This window comes from Ptychodera flava, chromosome 17 (assembly GCF_041260155.1).
Source record: "Ptychodera flava strain L36383 chromosome 17, AS_Pfla_20210202, whole genome shotgun sequence".
NCBI classification, from domain to species: domain Eukaryota; kingdom Metazoa; phylum Hemichordata; class Enteropneusta; family Ptychoderidae; genus Ptychodera; species Ptychodera flava.
In genome coordinates, this window is record NC_091944.1 from 10,284,539 (window position 1) to 10,302,619 (window position 18,081).

At 39.4% G+C, this 18,081-nt stretch overlaps 1 protein-coding gene across 1 annotated transcript; it reads left to right on the forward strand.

Moving 5' to 3' along the window:
• The first annotated feature begins 3,257 nt into the window (after window positions 1-3,257).
• LOC139115378 (sodium/glucose cotransporter 4-like) lies at window positions 3,258-17,757 on the forward strand. The gene is given in 15 exon segments (XM_070677447.1): window positions 3,258-3,456; window positions 4,492-4,563; window positions 6,943-7,047; window positions 7,545-7,644; window positions 7,647-7,708; window positions 8,292-8,397; window positions 8,994-9,074; window positions 10,584-10,792; window positions 11,623-11,758; window positions 12,244-12,351; window positions 12,696-12,846; window positions 13,222-13,390; window positions 14,273-14,488; window positions 15,549-15,854; window positions 16,646-17,757. Coding segments are annotated over 14 exon segments (1,653 nt in total). The 5' UTR covers window positions 3,258-3,372; the 3' UTR covers window positions 15,603-15,854; window positions 16,646-17,757.
• Window positions 17,758-18,081: the final 324 nt, after the last annotated feature.

Consider the following 18,081-nt stretch of genomic DNA (forward strand, 5'->3'; position numbering starts at 1 on the left):
CCAGTGACATTTGAGTAATGGTCGATAGTCATTGAATTTTACAGAGGCAAAGCCAGACAAAGCTGCCGAGACTTCGTGACCTGGGGCTACTTCACGACCCAAACAAGACCACTTTTCATTCACGCCATTTCAGCGACCCGGGTCGCTGAAATGGCGTGATTGAAAAAGTAAGGGCCAGAAGAAGACAAAGGATTAGGGAGAATCGCTGCTCACACGTTTTCTACGAATTGCTGCTATTTGTAATGCCCTGATTTTATGCCGTCGGCTGTTTTACTAGGGTCGTGTGACCTCCCTGCCAGGTTTCAAGGTGACCATTTATGTATATTGAAACAGTCCTGGTATGTGTTTTTTTTCTCTGAGAGTATAACGTACGTGTGGGTGTCTACAATTCTATTGACCCTTTGTGAGACCAAACCAGGCAGAAACGAAACTATGTTACTCATTAAAATATATCATTCGTTGTTTAAGACATTAAGAGTATGTGCCGGTGTATTTCACCTCTGCTATATGAAGGACGTCTCTCTCCGCTCAAAATATTTGAAATATTATGTGAATAGTTCTCATTTTTCACGGCCGTGTCACCTTTTCTTGTAACATAATGTTTGCCCATTGTGGCCAGCAAAGGTGGTCGGACAAGCCGCAGGTCACCGATCGCATATGTCATGACAGTGCTACCACTATTTTCAAAGACGGCTTACTGCATAGTCGGGCTATCGGTAAAATCCTGCCACCAACAGTGGATATGTGCGACGCAATTTTCAGACAGGAGAGAGCTCCCGTGAGCCTGGTTGCCAGCCTGATAGCGGGATCTGATACCGATGCAAACTATTACCATCAGATTGTTCATAAAATGTCAGACTGAATAATTTGAAAGCACCTGCAAGCAAGTTTATGGTCCTAAATACAACGATGAATTTCTTCCGCGTTGACCGAAGTGGTGCAGAATGCGAACACCGTCCTAAATTGAAAAGGGCGACTTTATGATTGTACGAAGAATGTACTTTGATGCGATAACAAGTCCGATGTGAGGGACTGCACATCACAAGGTGAGGAATTAGTATACATAATAACGCAAGTAGGATAATGCAAAGCGTCACCGTCGAAATCTGACTGTTTCAGGAACAAAAGAGGATAGCAGCTACTGTAAAGAGAAATGACAGGAAATCGATCGTAAAGTGTGGAAGATTTCACCTATGCGGCCTGGTTTGACCTAACCCGCGAACCAAAACCATCGTCACTTACACATAAATGACAAGCGCGGAGCCAACCGTTCACTTTCAGGTGTAAAACAAGTGACCAAGGCACCAGGCGAAACTGTTAACAGAAAGTAGTCACGTTCAACGGCTCAAACCAACGATAAAATAAACCAGCAACTACAATAAAAAACTACCCCAAATCGGACATAGCATGCAAGTAATACCACATCGAAAGTTATAAAAACTACTTATTTGTTTCCACTTGGCAATATTATCATTTTCCCTGTCTTCAAACTTCACTCAACCTGGTTACTTTCTTGATGCAGGGCTGTATTACTTTTCAACAGTTTTAGAAAGCTATCTTTTTTTACTACACTATTCTAAACGCAAAGGAAACGTGTCCATCCTTCCCTGGATTTTACTTTTAACTAGGTTGCAATAGTCTGAATCTTTGAGATCATTTACATTTCCATTTACCTTTACATCTCTGAGAGTTAGCTGGACATCTTGCCGGACATGTTCCTCCCAAACATATATTATACCATAGACAGTAGAGGGGGGAAGACCTCTACTGTCTATGATTATACAGACTTATTTTGTGGTGTCTTGTCTTGCAATAAGTGAGTCAGAGAGATAAGTTATGTTCAGCAAATACGTCACGGTTCACTGAAATAGCTAGAGTGCCAGGAGTGTTTCTGTGTCTCGTTTTTCTCTTTCAGTTTTTCACGAAATTATCCAGACTCTTTGCTGACTTTTAGCATAAATAAAAAGGGACTCAAGGTGGTCGTCGGAACTGGGCGTGTGCGACTTCCTAGTTTACATCAAAGTACTTCATGGAAGATATCTAAAACCTAGTTTTGACTTTCATAGATTGCAACGTACCTGACACACAGTATTTATATCGGCCCTGTGCGACCTTTTGAACGCAGTTCGAACGACATTGGTTTCCTCTTTCCAAATATAACTGTTAGCGTGGGACCTCCTTTTCGCCGCGAGGGGGCGTTTTCGTGGGATATTTGCTCAACACGAATATCCAAATTTAACTTTATTGATGAATGTGTTCGTACTTTATCATGAAGTTCAAGCATGGCGAAAATTAATTGATCGGCAAGGATGGAAAGGATGCACTTGAACCTCTTTCTTTACTAAAAAAATGATTTTCACTTTTTTCTCACGCCGTGTTATCAAACATGGATATTTTCTATTCAGTTCAATTTCAAGCCTCTTGGTACAAGTTTAGTTCTCTTGTATATGTTTCGTTGATGTGGTCGTACTTATTTACTGAAGCGTTTGCTTCATTGCTGTTCAGCGCCTCTGAATTATAGATACATAGGATACCAGCGCTTTATAAATTATTTGATTGATTGATTGATTGATTGATCGATCGATTGATTGATTGATTGATTGATTGATTGATTGATTGATTGATTGATTGATTGATTGATTGATTGATTGATTGATTGATTGATGTACAGTTAGTTTGACATTGTTTACAATGGTGATGGAGGACATACCTGCTATCAATATTTCATGTAATGAACAAATTGTGGTAAAAAACAAAACATACTTAGGTGTACCCCGTGGAAACTAGACAACCACTGATGTTTTACTCTGAGAAAACTACTGTATTCTGAAAATATTCAACATTGCCGTTCAGTGGCTTAAAAATACCAAAATCGCTTTCTGAAAGCCTAGGGGTGCATGGAAATGCACCGATAAGATATTCAAGGAATTGACCCTGCATTTGCAAGGACAGAGACAGATTACTGAAAAATGATATAAGTGACATCCCGATAAACCATGAACATGGTAGAAGGAGGCCCTCTACCTGTGTCTATATGCAAAGATTACTCCCAACTTCTGAACTTCAGGCTGAGTTTGATTTCTGTACATACAGCTGCTGATCAAACACATAGCAGATAATCAGTGCGTAATTGTGTCATATTACGCAGTCGCGTACGAAGATCAACGACAACCTCTCCGATCCTGGTCCGACCTTTCCCGATTGATGATTAACTTATCAAAGTGTAGTTACTTAACATTAGCTTGACTGAAACATATATTTGGCCTTCACGGTAGACTGACGGTGACACACAGACAAGGCACCATAACCACATATAAGAACACTGCGTTCAGACGCTCACTTCTCGCCGTGCATCTTGGGGGGAAAATCAAAATGGCCGAAGATGAAACTATTGGAGTTGTGGACATTGTTGTCATCGTTCTCTATTTCGCCTTCGTCATCGGAGTCGGATTTGTGGTGAGTTGATGTTCGTTCATCTAATTATTCGCACTATACCATTTCAGGCGGCACCGATGCCGCATATCCATTCAAATTAATTAACAGATCTTAAAAAAGCTTCTGTTTATAGCATGCATTTCACCATCATAGTCGACGGGAAATTACTCTTTCCTCAAAGTAACACCTCACATTGTAATGTCACAGATGCACATTTACTTGATACTATAGCTTGCGGAAATTTCCAGTTGAGGGGCATACACGGACCACTTCAAGATTGTGTCGACTTCTGTTCAAAAGTTGTGGCAAATCTATGTCTCATATCTGACAGTGTAAGGCAAACAGTTTTGAAATGTTCGACAAAGGAAAATTCGCTATGGCTGTTTGTTTGTTTGCCGTGGAAGCAGTTCATTGAAAGATCGTTGCCCACGTGAAATAAAATGCCTTTGCTCTTAAACTTGACCATACAGTTCTTTCGAGGGGAAAGATTCTTGTGAAACACAGCTGATACGTCATTACATTACACTGCGTTACATGAATGGGTTCAATCGTGTAGACAATTGATAAATGTCGGAGTTGTCGGCGAGACTTAAGTTGTACTCGAAACTGGCGGCATCGTAAAGTTGTAGTATAACCATTTCGTGGCAGTAACAGTCAATGACAATGTGCTCGACTTTCTTGTGTATGATATTCAGTTGAAGTATAAACAGCATATAGCCATCTTGAATCTTCGCCGATCGATGGTCACACCCGCTCGTTATTAGCGTGGTCTGTTGATAGGAGCAAAGGTCGTTGCATTGCAAAATCGCACTATCAAATGTTATGCAACAGGTGCGAATATTAAATAGAAGATTGGAATCATGTCTTCATCAACGGATGAACTCAAAGAGAAGTGCTAAGTTTCTCTTGCTTTCGTCATCTTTCACGGCCACACAATTTGTGATTGTGATGGACAAATTCCTTCGGCCTTTTCTGATTGTGTTCCTTTTTGCAATAAATGTGCAATAGATCATTTGATGAACGCAACGGTCTACATTTTTTCTCGCTTTTTTTCAGTCTATGTGTCGACCCAACAGAGGGACTTCGAAAGGCTACTTCTTGGCGGGCAGAGACATGATGTGGTTCTTGGTGAGTCACGTTGTGCAATATTCGAGTCTTTGGGAGGCAAGACATATCGGTATCGTCATGAGTGTACTTATACATATGATCCACAGTCGCCTGTTTTCTAAAATTCCACCATACAACTACGCGCCCCATGGCCATAGACGTATGTATATATGCCTGAGGCATATGTAGGCGTAAGCGCAAAGCGGAATTTTAGAAAACAGGCGACTGTGGACGGACCGATACTGAACGGGCCGGTCGACAATGTGGTCCCGGTGGAGCGGTTTACAGAGGATAATGAATGGAGAGAGAGAGAGAGAGAGAGAGAGAGAGAGAGAGAGAGAGAGAGAGAGAGAGAGATTCTGATCATCTGTGTCGAGACTACTGGCAAAATTATTTATATGGAAAGATTGGAATTTGCCTCACATATACAATACAATACAATACAATACAATACAATACAATACAATACAATACAATACAATACAATACAACACAATACAATACAATACAATACAATACATTACAATACAATACAATACAATATACAATACAATACAATACAATACAATACAATACAATACAATACAATACAATACAATACAATGCAATACAATACAACACAATACAATACACCTACTACAACTGCGGGAACAATTTAGGGAGAGTAAGGACGACTTGAAAATTTCTTCGACGATACTTTTTGAAGTATATCGTCTATAAGCGACGAAGTAAGGCCATATCAAGGCGTGTTTTTCGACCCATGTAAAGTAGTGAGACATTTTCCGATAGTTTAGGCAGTGATTCAGAAGCCTATTTCATGACGACTCTTCAGTTACATCATCCTGTTACCAACTGAAAAGTGAACGCTTTATCATGGTAGTGTCGGACAAATTAATTTTAACCTTGACACTTCCTCGCTCATGGTACCTGATCCCATGAAAATAATTCATTTAATCATTTTTCAGAGAAAATATCAAAATGAAGTCAAAATTTATTGCGTTCGGAGTGAGAATTAATATTCGCAAAATGAGTAGGCAACAGGAGGGTGTTGGGGTGCCAAAGATCAATAACGCATGCGGTTTACAGCGGCATACTATTGACTTCAGGGTGAATATTTCTTCTCAAATATTCAGGTCGTGTCTGCATTTGCAAATCGGACATATGCAGCCATCACAAAAGAGTCACCTCGAAGATCTTAGCATCAGAATAGATAATTTCCCAACATTTATCAAAAAATTACTACTCTACCTCGCGTTAACTCTAGCGGGGAGAGTTAAATTAAAATTTTCGATTTTCACATGAATAAGATAGTGGCAATTTTATTTATCCAGAGGCTTCCGAATGAATTCTCAGAAGTTGCAGATAAGAATAATGTTGTCAAAATTTCAGAGTCCTTAAAACTGCCCCCGGGGCGCGTTCTATGTTAATCTCCAATTTCCAAGAAAAGGGGTGACAAACTGTCGATCAGTAAAGAAAAACATGAGTTTGAGAGTTCATAGATGTGTCTATTAGATGCAGATGTACATGGATTTTATCTGTAGTTGGTTTTCTTGAGAGAATTGGTTTCCAAATTGTTTTATTATTTGATCAATTTTCCATATGAGGTTCGCAGTGGCTTTATGTTCTGCATAATATTCGTAGCAAAATATATGTCCTGTGCATGCAGAGATATGTGGGCAGACTTGAAACTACAGAACTTGGAATAAGATTGCGAATACTAGGTAGACATGCGTGGTTCAACCAGTTCAGACTGCTTAATTGTCGTTTGATGGAAGACGTGAGAACGGAGCCCCTCTCAACCAGTCAGGTGGGCCCAGTGGAAAGACGGACAAACAGGAAGGAAAGAAGGAAAGACGAAAGAGACAGACAGACAGACAGAGAGACAGACAGACAGGCAGGTAGAGAAATATAAAAAAAGAAACAGAGATGGCCCTTGATAGTATGAGTTAGCCGAGCAAATATATAAGGAAAGAAGACACATACCTGGACAGTTGTACGATACACCCATACAGATCCACTCAGAGACAGACAGATAGATACCCACTATGAGGGGGGGGACAGTAAGACCAATACACGCAAACATGAAAACATAGATACTAACATTAGAACAGACGCACGGGGTGCCAGTCAGGCTGTGAAACCAGGAGAGACACACAAAAACAGAATTACAGAAAGATAGACACTGTACAGTGGAGTTATGTGGATGCATTTTTTTACCATACTGTATCCACAGAAGATATATGGTCGTGTGATAATTAATATTATCTATTGATGGACATACAGTAAACACATTATCAAGCATGAAAGCGCTACAGGAGATTGACAGGTACATCAGAAAGTCTTTTGTTTTGCTTCACATGCTATTGGAAATAATTTTATTTTGTCACTTTTTTCAATTAGGTGGGCGCATCTCTGTTCGCAAGTAACATCGGAAGTTACCATTTTGTAGGTCTGGCAGGTTCTGGAGCGGCAGCAGGATGGGGAGCAGGCGCCTACGAATTAAACGTATGGATGAATTGTTACATGTAGTTTTTTTCTCAGATATGTTAAAAGCAAGTTTTCATGTGTTAACACGACATGGAAGGCTAAAAATCCGTCTGAAATTGGCAGAAGATCGAAATGCTTGAAATATTATGTACTGCATTGAGGATATTGAGAAACTGCAAGTAATATTCTAGCTAACATAATATAATCCACTATGATTGTCAACTTGATTTATATTTTTACAAATTCTTATGTCAGTATATATTTCCTAGGTACATTTGATGCATTTATGAAATTTTAATCAAATTTTGATCATACAGAATTCCCTTGTGTACATTGATCGCCACTGACCAATGATCATGCGCATAGGACTGATCTTGAATCCAATGACTAAGACTAATCTTTGTCGTCAACTAAATGAAATCCCATACAAAATAACAGCGTGATATATACAACATTCACTGCGTCTTTGCTTTTGAAAATTTCCTGTTAGTTTTCCACATTTATATGTTTTCCAGGCTCTGTACTTTTTACAACTCCTTGGATGGTTGTTTTTGCCTGTGTACGTAGCGGGCGCTGTTTACACCATGCCCGAATACCTACAGAAACGATTTGGCGGTGACGTATTCGTCTCTACTACTCAATCCTCTCACTGCTGCTTTACGTTTTCACTAAAATTTCGGTAAGATCCAGACGTGTTTCTTCCACAGTTCAGAGAACAATAAAATTCTATTACTGATTAGTTTTGCTGTTAAAATTCCATCCCTATATTAAAATTTTACAGAGACAGAGACAGGAGAGACAGACAGACACAGATAGACAGAGAAAGAAGCATGTTTCTTCCATAATTAACAGAACAATAAAAATTCTGATTACTTTTGCTGTTCATATTCCATCCTAATATTAAGTTTACATACTGAGACAGACACACAGAGACGCATGTTTGTCGAACGATATTAATATTCAGATATCAAGTCAGTAAATCAGTTTAGATAAAAACTTCAATAAAATATTTTACATTGCTATGTGTTAATGACGAAAGTAGGTAAATTAAATTTTTATTGACAAGTCGTGATAACGTAGTTTTTGATTACGAGGATAGTGCTATGTGTTTTATATTTGAGTTCAAAGTTCACATCACTCAAGATCGTCTGTAGCGATACTAGTATTGTGAAGTTCCATCAAAATCCATGGCGTGTAACCATACAGAAATAGGGCGTTGTACAGTGCCATGATATTCTTAAATGTCTGCTGACTCTTTTCAGGTCGACATGTTTTCTGGTGCTTTATTTATTCAAGAATCGCTGGGTTGGAATTTATGGGTTTCTATAGGCGTTCTCCTCCTGATAACCGCAGTCTACACGATTATCGGTAAGAATGGCGGCTCCATATCACGATAATATCTAGATTTAGAAGGTCTGCCGCTTCAAACCTCAGCATTTATGACTCATTACATGCACAATAAATCACGCAAGAGTGTAAGCAAAATCTGAAAGTGTCCAAGTATTTTTGAAGTAATGAAAATAACTTATTCAAACATTAGAGATTAGGCCGACGTTTCCAAGTTAGTTGGTCAAAAATCATACCGCGGCACTGTAATACCACGCTGCATAGTACGTAATGTTTTCGTTCCGGGTGTCAGGTGTTAGTAGTCCCTATAGTCTCCATAGAGCATGGTGTGAAATGCAAATCGCTTTCTGGCAGTCATAAGTACAAATATATTGGGACGTCATCGACACTAGCAAACTTCTAGATCCCTTGAAAGGCTTGACTTTCAAAAGTTTAAGGAATTGTTACAAATTTCTTGTCTCTCGTGTAACTCCGTCAAGAATATTACACAAGACCTATCTGTCAGCATTGCTGTTCTTCTGAATGCACATGCGAATCAGACTCTCTCTCTCTCTCTCTCTCTCTCTCTCTCTCTCTCTCTCTCTCTCTCTCTCTCTCTCTCTCTCTCTCTCTCTCAGGTGGCTTGGCAGCTGTTATGTACACAGATGCGGTCCAGTTCGTCATCATGATGGCTGGTGGCATTACTTTGATGGTGATAAGTAAGTACTGTGAAAAAGGCAAATCATGATCGATCGAATTTCAAAGAGAGATAATCACCCATCTCGTTCCCTCTTGACCATAGGGGGTGCCCTGAGCTTGTATGTAAAGTGAATCCTAATTCCTCTAAAGACGAATATACTGACCCGTGAATACCACCGATAAATCTGTTTGTATTTTTCCATTTATGCATCGGTATTGAAAAGTTTATTTATAGAATAATAATTTTGAGAATGGTGCGCAACCTAGGAAAGCACATATGTGTGTTTTCTTAAACAGGGGTAGATAGGGGTGGGGTGGTTGTGCTGGGGATGTGTTACAAACGACCACCTGGAAAGTTAGACAAACTTCAAGTTAATGCTGATAGCAGTTAAGGTAAAGGGCGACGAATTCGGACACGCACACGCTTTAGAACGTTTCTGCGCAGATTTAACTCCAGTCTGCCGCAAATGGGTTATTTTGCAGCGCATGTATTTAACATCACCTGTCATTGTTGAAATTGCGCTTTTACCTAATTTTTTGACCCAGTCTCTTAGAAATACATGTGACCTTTAACCTTGTCATATTTTGACCCCCTAGGAAGCTGGATTTTATTCAATATGAGCGCAAAATTAACATTTCTCTCCCATTTACTTGGCGCATATTACCCATTCCCCTGGAGATATTGTAAAAAGTAGCGTGGTGACACCCTTTTATTAAAAGTGTAAAACTAAATGGTATTATGTCAGGATTTTATTCGCCAAGTTTGGTCAAAAATGACACCATTCAAAGCGACAGGAAGAAAGTTCGAAAATTATGTAGTGATATAATTTCGATATCGTCATTTTGTAATCGATACTTATGTTAAAATTTCTTTACAAACATCATGAAAACTATACATTCGATAGATATTGATCTTAATCCTTGGTATTTATTAAAATTAACTCATTTGCTAAGCGTTTTATAATTGCTTTCTTTAGTTTAAGTGAATTATATCATTTTTATTTATTTCTAACGACGCCATTTTAACGTCCGTTTCCATGGAAACGAGCGTGGTGACCCTCATTTTTTATTTCATTTTTGCACTTGCACAACTTCAAAGAATATTTGTGCAAAGTTTCAAGAAAATGACACCACAACCTAATTTTGACGTAATTCGTAGTGCTTCAACGGGTTTACGCTGTTGATGGAACTGTACACCAAGACCACAAGTTGCCAAATTGTGGGGACATAGCACGATTGTTGTACAGAGGGTAATAAGTTAAAGTAGAATAAGACTATGCAAAAGATGTTATTTCGGCTTGATAAATGTATTGAATTTAGTAAAATGAATGTGAAAGTTGTCGCCAGTGAAGGCATTTCAACTTGATATCGGATGGAAAAATTCACACGCCTCTCTTACGCTAATCACCTTTTGCGGAGATGTAAATGTCTTTGAGCGGCGCCAATTCTTGAAATGTGCAAATGACACAATTTTCGTAGACTCGACTGCTACAAAGTTTTGATATTGTTTCACGTTTTCTTTTCCCAAGGCTTTATTGAGGTCGGAGGGCTTTCAGGGCTGATAGAGAAATACCCCGAGGCCTATCCAAACGCAACTGTGTATTACAACGACAGCTGCGGTATTCCTCGAGACGATGCGTTCAAAATGTTTCGTGATCCGGTGGACTCGGACATGCCGTGGCCCGGCTTTCTCCTCGGCCAATCACCAGCCTCGCTGTGGTATTGGTGTGCAGACCAGGTAGTGTTGTTTCAAGAATTGCTGTTGTATCTCACCGTCATCGCCTCAGACACAATAGCAGTGACTCTTAAGAATATTGTCAATAATGCATATTCATGAAATAATTACATTTCTATTATTCTCAAAAATAGTGAATTTTGATACAAATTAATGTCCTTGCCAAGAGCAGATTATTAACAATATGCTCTGCTGGTTGATCATGGCAATTGAATTCCTAGTCCGGATTGAAAGTAGTTAACAACACTAAAAACTCGTGAACATTGCACACGTAAGGGTTACGTTGATAAGTCAATCACTATTAGGCATATCAACTTAATATTAATATTACGTATCCTAGTATATCAGGTCCGAATGCTGTAGTTGGAAGTGTCCTTATGATATTGCCTGTAGTTTAAAGTGTTCGGCTAAGAACTGTCTGTTTTGATTGGAAAAGCTTTTGTCCGATTCAGCGACCAATATAATGCATTCTTATTCTTCCGGCGGCTTATGGATAATGTTATTGCGAAACGTCTTGTCAGAACTTTCAAGCTGATGACACTTGGTGGTGCGATAGAAAAAAATGTTCCGAACACCTCAACACTATAGCCGCCTTTTGCAATATCTAATGGCCTTGGTCTTTTCTTCTCTCTGGGTATTCATTATAGTACCACCGAGCTCATGCAATTCGCTATTTGCATTCTCGTACATTTGTGCAGATCTATAGCTTTCGGACAAGTACTTCTCAAAAGCAATTTGCGTATGGTTAATACAAATGTATTCTTTGTGTTCCCGGTCGTCGCTCCTTGTGTATCGCGAGTCGTGATTTGACCTTTGTTCCTCTTACGTCACAGGTCATAGTACAGCGTGCCCTGGCGGGTAGAAACATGGCCAATGCGAAAGGTGGTACCTTACTCGCCGGCTATTTTAAAATATTACCAATGTTCATGATAATTATGCCCGGTATGATAGCACGTGTGTTGTGGCCAGGTAAGTCAAATGCTATAACATCATCATATGGATAGAAACAAGATAATCTTTAATTTAAAATTGAAGCTCGCACTATCTCTGAAATGAAATAATCGATTTTCACCAAAACAAGACCACGGAAACTTTCACTCAATGAGTTTATAATTCCAGCGCAGTTCAGCATTGTAAATTGCGTAGCTCAGGCATTTTCTAATTCTCATCATCCGTAAAGTTCTGGCTGTTTGAAATTCTCATACAATTTTGTTGAAATTCGGGTCTCGCCTTGGGCTAATTGTCAATTATACATCTCTTTGTGGGTTTCGATTTCTCAATGATTTCACTCATCATAGTGCCAGCCGGCTATTTTGTAATCCAGTGTGAGATGAAACGAAGGAAAACACATTCTTGATCAGCCATTCATAACTTTGTAGGGAAGTGTTCACATCGAGGGGCAGAGTACGTTTGATGATTCGACGCGTTACATGGCTTCATTTACTGTTTCACAGATGAAATTGCCTGCGTAGATCCGGATGTCTGCTTGGAGGTGTGCAACAACCCGACGGGATGTTCCAACATTGCCTATCCGACCCTTGTGATGCGGCTCCTGCCCATAGGTTGGTAAAAATGTCGTTTTGGATTCGTACAGTTCCTGTAAGACACCTCTGTCATCTACTTGTGTTTTCCTTTACGCGTCATAAATGTATGGATACTTATCATCCGCGTCTTACGCCCCCTGGCAGTATTTAGAGAAAAAAACAGCGTTTCCGGAGCCAACAGATAAAAAGTAATGTTTGATATTACCGCAACACTTACGATCTCAATTCTGTTTGCTTACTTCTGGGACAAATTTCAAAGATCAATGGCCCATTACTAAATTGATGACCAAAAAGTCCTAAAGGTAAAACAAAACTAAAAGTATCGTCAAAACTGGTGAAATGTAACTTTTTTCTGTTTTCAGGAGTGCGTGGCCTGATGCTTGCCGTCATGTTGTCTGCTCTTATGAGTTCGTTGACCTCTATATTCAATAGCGGAGCAACAATTTTCACCATTGACATATGGAAGAGGATACGGAAAGATGCTAGCGAAAGGGAACTGATGGTCGTTGGCAGGTATCTACCTCTTTGAGTGATCTGTACATGTACCTTTCATTTTTTTCTACCTGCACGACATTGTTATGTACCAAAGACTTTTGAGTTTGTCAATTTATTTGAAATAATTGCATTCGTGGATATGAGGAGATGCAAAGTTGCTATCGTTTAGGGAAAGACCGATGGTAAGGGGCTTGGTGAAGCTGGATACGGGGTGTTAAAATTTTAACCGTTTTGAAATCTATCATATTTGTTTAAAATTCGTCACAAATTTGTTTACATGGTAATCCATCAAACAGGAATAATGATTCAAATGAATTTTAAGTAACCTACTTAGATATCACCTTTCGGCTTTTGCCTAAAAGTACAATCGTTTATTTATTTGCCATGTGACAGAATCTTCGTCGGGATCTTGGCCATATCCAGTATTCTATGGATTCCTATGATTGCGAACAGCCAGGGTGGTCAGCTGTGGCACTACATTCAGGAAATCAGTGGTTATCTGACGCCACCAATCGCCGCTGTCTTCGTCCTGGCCGTGCTGTGGGGGAGAATAACAGAGCCCGTGAGTCCTGTTTCTGAAATCTCTATTCTACTGTTATGACTTTAGAAAATATGTTATCTCATTTGTTTTAAAAATTTAGAGACCATTTCTAGTATATCGGCACACAAGAAGTATCGTTAGTGTAGGATTCGACAAAGCTTGTGTTGTGTAGTACTATCGGGAAAAAGTGCGTGACTAGAGCGAGAAACTGACGCTTTCTCGCAATCGGTGAGAATCTGTTCTTATTCTCACCGCTGTCGGTGAGAAAATTTTAATCTCCGCTGGAGATTGGTGAGAAATGCACTCCTTGGAGAGAATCAAGTGTGAGAACAAATTCTCACCGGTGAGAATGGAAATTCTCACTAAGTACAGCGAGAATTGAAATTCACTGGCGCGAATCAATCGCAGGGCAGTGGTTATGGTACCGAACTCACTATCGGAGGATGGTGAGTTCGAAAACCCGGTAGTTCCAGAGTAACGGACTCACTGGCCGGGGACGATTAGTTCGAGACTCAAGCACGGTGTTGTGCTCTTGAGCAAGGCACTTTACTTCTCCGTGCTCATGGGTAGTGAATTATATGGCCACCTCATCCTGTAATTTGGTTAGCCTTTTGGATGAAAAATAGTAGAATAAAAATAAAATAAAAAATGTTTAAAAACTATTTAAATCATGACTGAATATGAGATAGTGAGTGTGGCTGATTTCTTTACACTTACAACTAGCGTTCTGCACTTATTGTGTGAGATGTATCCATCATTTTTTCACAATTCTTCATCGATTCAAATGTTTGTGCAAAGAGAAAATTTGTGACGGCAAACTGTCTCCAGAGGACAAATTAAATTCATGCTATGAACAAGGCTCAATATCGTTGACTCCGCTAACTTTGCAACCCTATCTTCCAGGGAACGTTTTGGTCGCTCATGGTTGGACTACTCGGTGGCGTCATTCGATTTATACTGGTGATCGTATACCCGGACCCAAAGTGCGGCGAGGAGGACACACGCCCGGCCATAGTTTCTAAGATTCACTATTTCTACGTTGCGATGATACTATTCTGGCTCACCTTGGTCCTCTGTATCATAATAAGTCTAATGACAAAACCGATACCAAAGAATAAGGTATGCTTATGTGAGAGCGCCCCCCGCCCCCACTGTACTTGAAAACGCGTTAAGTTGACAAACAATCACAACTCGCTTTTAAAAAAGAGCAAAGGTCATCCACTACACATAATATGTAAATAAATGTTTATTTAGAAGGGCGCAGATCTTTGCATCCATCCACTATGCCATGTCATTGGAAAAACAGCAAGTCGCGAATACAAATATTTCTAATTGTATTACTTTTTCGTCCGATCAACAAAAACATTTTCTGATTGAAGGAAGTCCCCACACTTGAAATCATTCCGTCGGCTATATGTTAACACCTTTGCAGAGGAGCAGTTAGTAGCAGTCGTTCAAATTCTCCGGATGTATCATGGAAACATTAGAGGTCAATATCAAAACACCTGATTGCCTTTCAGCTCATTGTGTACATTCATACCAAACTTTTAAACGTGATCCTCGTGTCTAAGTAATCCTGCTATTCCAAATTTCTTCACCTCACCTACCTTGCAAACCTAGTCTGAGTCCTACACAGCCCACTTCTTATATCTATACACGCAGAGAACCCAATATCTCATTAACCTACCACGGTTGTGTGGCTAGCCAGGCGGCGATAATTTACTGTTGACATTTCTAATCAAACAACCCCAAACCTGGCACTTCAGTGAAATTATCCTGTAGCTTACTACCAACATATGTTATCTGTGACGATAATACACCAATAATCAAATAACACATGATACAATTTGTTTCCCATCCCATATCTCTTGCGGATATGATGTGGCGATGTGGCAACAGCGATAATTATTAAGGAACGTTTACATCCAACGGAAATTTAAAATTTTGCCGTCGATGATATCCAGTGAATTGCCAATCCATTATTATTTCCTGGCAAAATTACATGGCCTTCACCCTTGCTCCCCAAATTCTATCTATACCCTGAAGCTTATCAAAATCTATCCATCCGTAATTGAAACATTTGACATCATAAATTATTTTGTGTGATAGTCCAAATGTTGAAAATCAATCATTTTTTTTCCTTTCCTAAGCTTATTTGTTTACATGTCAACACATACAGCTGTATCGGCTGACATTTGGACTCGGCACAGCAAAGAGGAAAGGCAGGATATAGACGCCGTACTGGACGACGAAGACTTTCAAGAAAACGGAACAGTGAACAAATCATTCGATGCAGACAAAATAAACTTGGAAGAACTTGGTACTAAGGACAGCGGCAATGGGTCTGACGGAGATAGCAATACGACGGATTCGGCTCTTGGAAGTGTCGGAGAGAAGAATGACGCTGGAAAGGACCAGGTGAATAGTAAAAGTACTGCCACAGATGTCGAATCTGGGAAAGAAGGCATTGAAACCGAAATTAAAGGTGAGTCTAGAGTCTGCTTCGTATTTTTATAGGAAACATCTACATTGATATTTGACCACTGAAAAAATAAGATTTCTTTCAACATTTGAAAATTATCACCAGTGTGTTCCAATGATGTCAAAGTAATGGTCTGCTAGGTTGCTCGGTGCGTCTCGATGCGTCTGGAACCGAATCTGAGTAAAACGTCAAGCGTACGAAACGCGTGCACGTTACGGTGGACCACTCTTAAAGTTATACTGTCACCTGTTCCAATTTTGTCACAGTTTAACATGGGAAGGGAAAATCTAATCAATCACAGATTTTAAGCGGGTGGCCGCTTTTTTAAAACAGCGCCCTCACATGGGCACTTTGAATACCAAGGAACGCTCCTTTGACCATATATGGGCATATTAAGATTACAGGTGACCGTATACCTTTAACCTTTCTATAACACACACACACACACACACACACACACACACCATATATATATATATATATATATATATATATATATATATATATATATATATATATATATATAATAGTGACTAAATAAAGATGGTACAGTTTTTATTTTAAATTTAAATCATTGTGAAATTATATTCCAAATCATGACTAGGAGCATCCGTAATTTTAGCCACATAAATAAGCCTTTAAAATTACAAGAGGGCACCGCGATGTGTGACAACGACAAGAAACTTTTAAATATCCGCTAACCCCCGGCACATTACGTTATGCCTTTTTCGGAATGAACTTTTGAAGACGCCCATCTCACTTTTCTCCGAACGTTTTCTTTCGTTCTTCGACAGGAGAGTCATCCAAGTGTGGCCGCGTGTATGACTGGTTGTGTGGATACAGCAGTAACGTTACTGAAGAGAGCCTTTCGGAGGAGGAACGAAAAGCTGCCGAAGCCAAATTGACAGATATCACGGAAACTACGCGGGAGTCGGTCATTTTGAACATAAACTTGGTTTTGATAAGCCTGATTGGCCTTGCCCTTTTCATAATATTTGGCTTCGATTTTCTTTGGGTGTAACATTTTAACATTTATATTTACGCAACATCTCCTGTTTCCGGGAACTGGTCGAGAAATTTTGATAAACTTCGATGAAAACCTTCAAGTGTCCCAGGCGACATTATGTAATTTGAACATTCGTCTGAAATGAACATTTAAATAGCAGAACAAGTGCAAGTGACGTCGATACCCCTTGGCTGTACTTGTTTTGTAATCAGTTTTCCCGATTACTCTGAAAGCAAATCGATGAAGAATGTTGATTGCTGTTCGAATGGATCGTTCAAAGTTCAAAGTATTCTCATGGACTTCCACGTGACTGACGAGCTGTCAGAGAGAACTCATTGAATTCTGAGTGAAAAAAAATCACAACCTAATCGAAGAATCTAAGAGTACTACAAGACGTGAGAAGCCGTAGCTGAACATCCTAAAATTGTGTCTGTGATTCATGACAAAGTCATGAACCAATCATGAACCGGGTTTTTGATTACAATACTGGAACATTGTTAAATGTCAATATTCATTGTTTACACTCACACGAATACCGTCGCGTCAGTCGTGGTGATACATTTCAGAATTATACACTTCTGTTGACATATTCTGATAGTTTACCCTTTAAACTGACGAAAAATAATTTTTAGTGTTGATTTCACGAAGCGAAACAACAAAAGAGGAAGTCGGAGTTTCACTAACACGTAGAAGGTAGTACTTGGTGTAAGTCATAACCTTTGAACCGGAAAAGCTGGGTGTTCGATAAGGTGACAAGTTATGTGATTTGAAGCACGTCATGTCCCCTGAACTCACGGTGTCTCGACAAAGGCCGACTTATTGATCTTGCAATGACAAACTATGTTACAAGCACGTATGTAACATCAACCCAACTTGTGAATAAAGAAACTATAATCTGTTCCTCTGTCTCTCTGTGGTCATTTTCTATGAAAGCCAATGTTATAACTAGCCTTGGGCGAAACATTTCCACACTCGCAAGTCGATACGTTGCATGCAATAGTTGATGTTGGAAAATAAGACAGACTTCAAAACAAAATTATAAATCCTTTCGGGCATAAATAGATATATCAAATAAGTGTTTTAATGCTGCATACTTGTCACTGTCACACAGCTTTGATATATTTGCTTTTAAGTCAAAGGCAAACAATATTTTGTTGATTTGATATTTAAAGGTAGAATTCCACCTGAGATAGGGCTTCCAGGCAATCTAGTATCAAAAACATT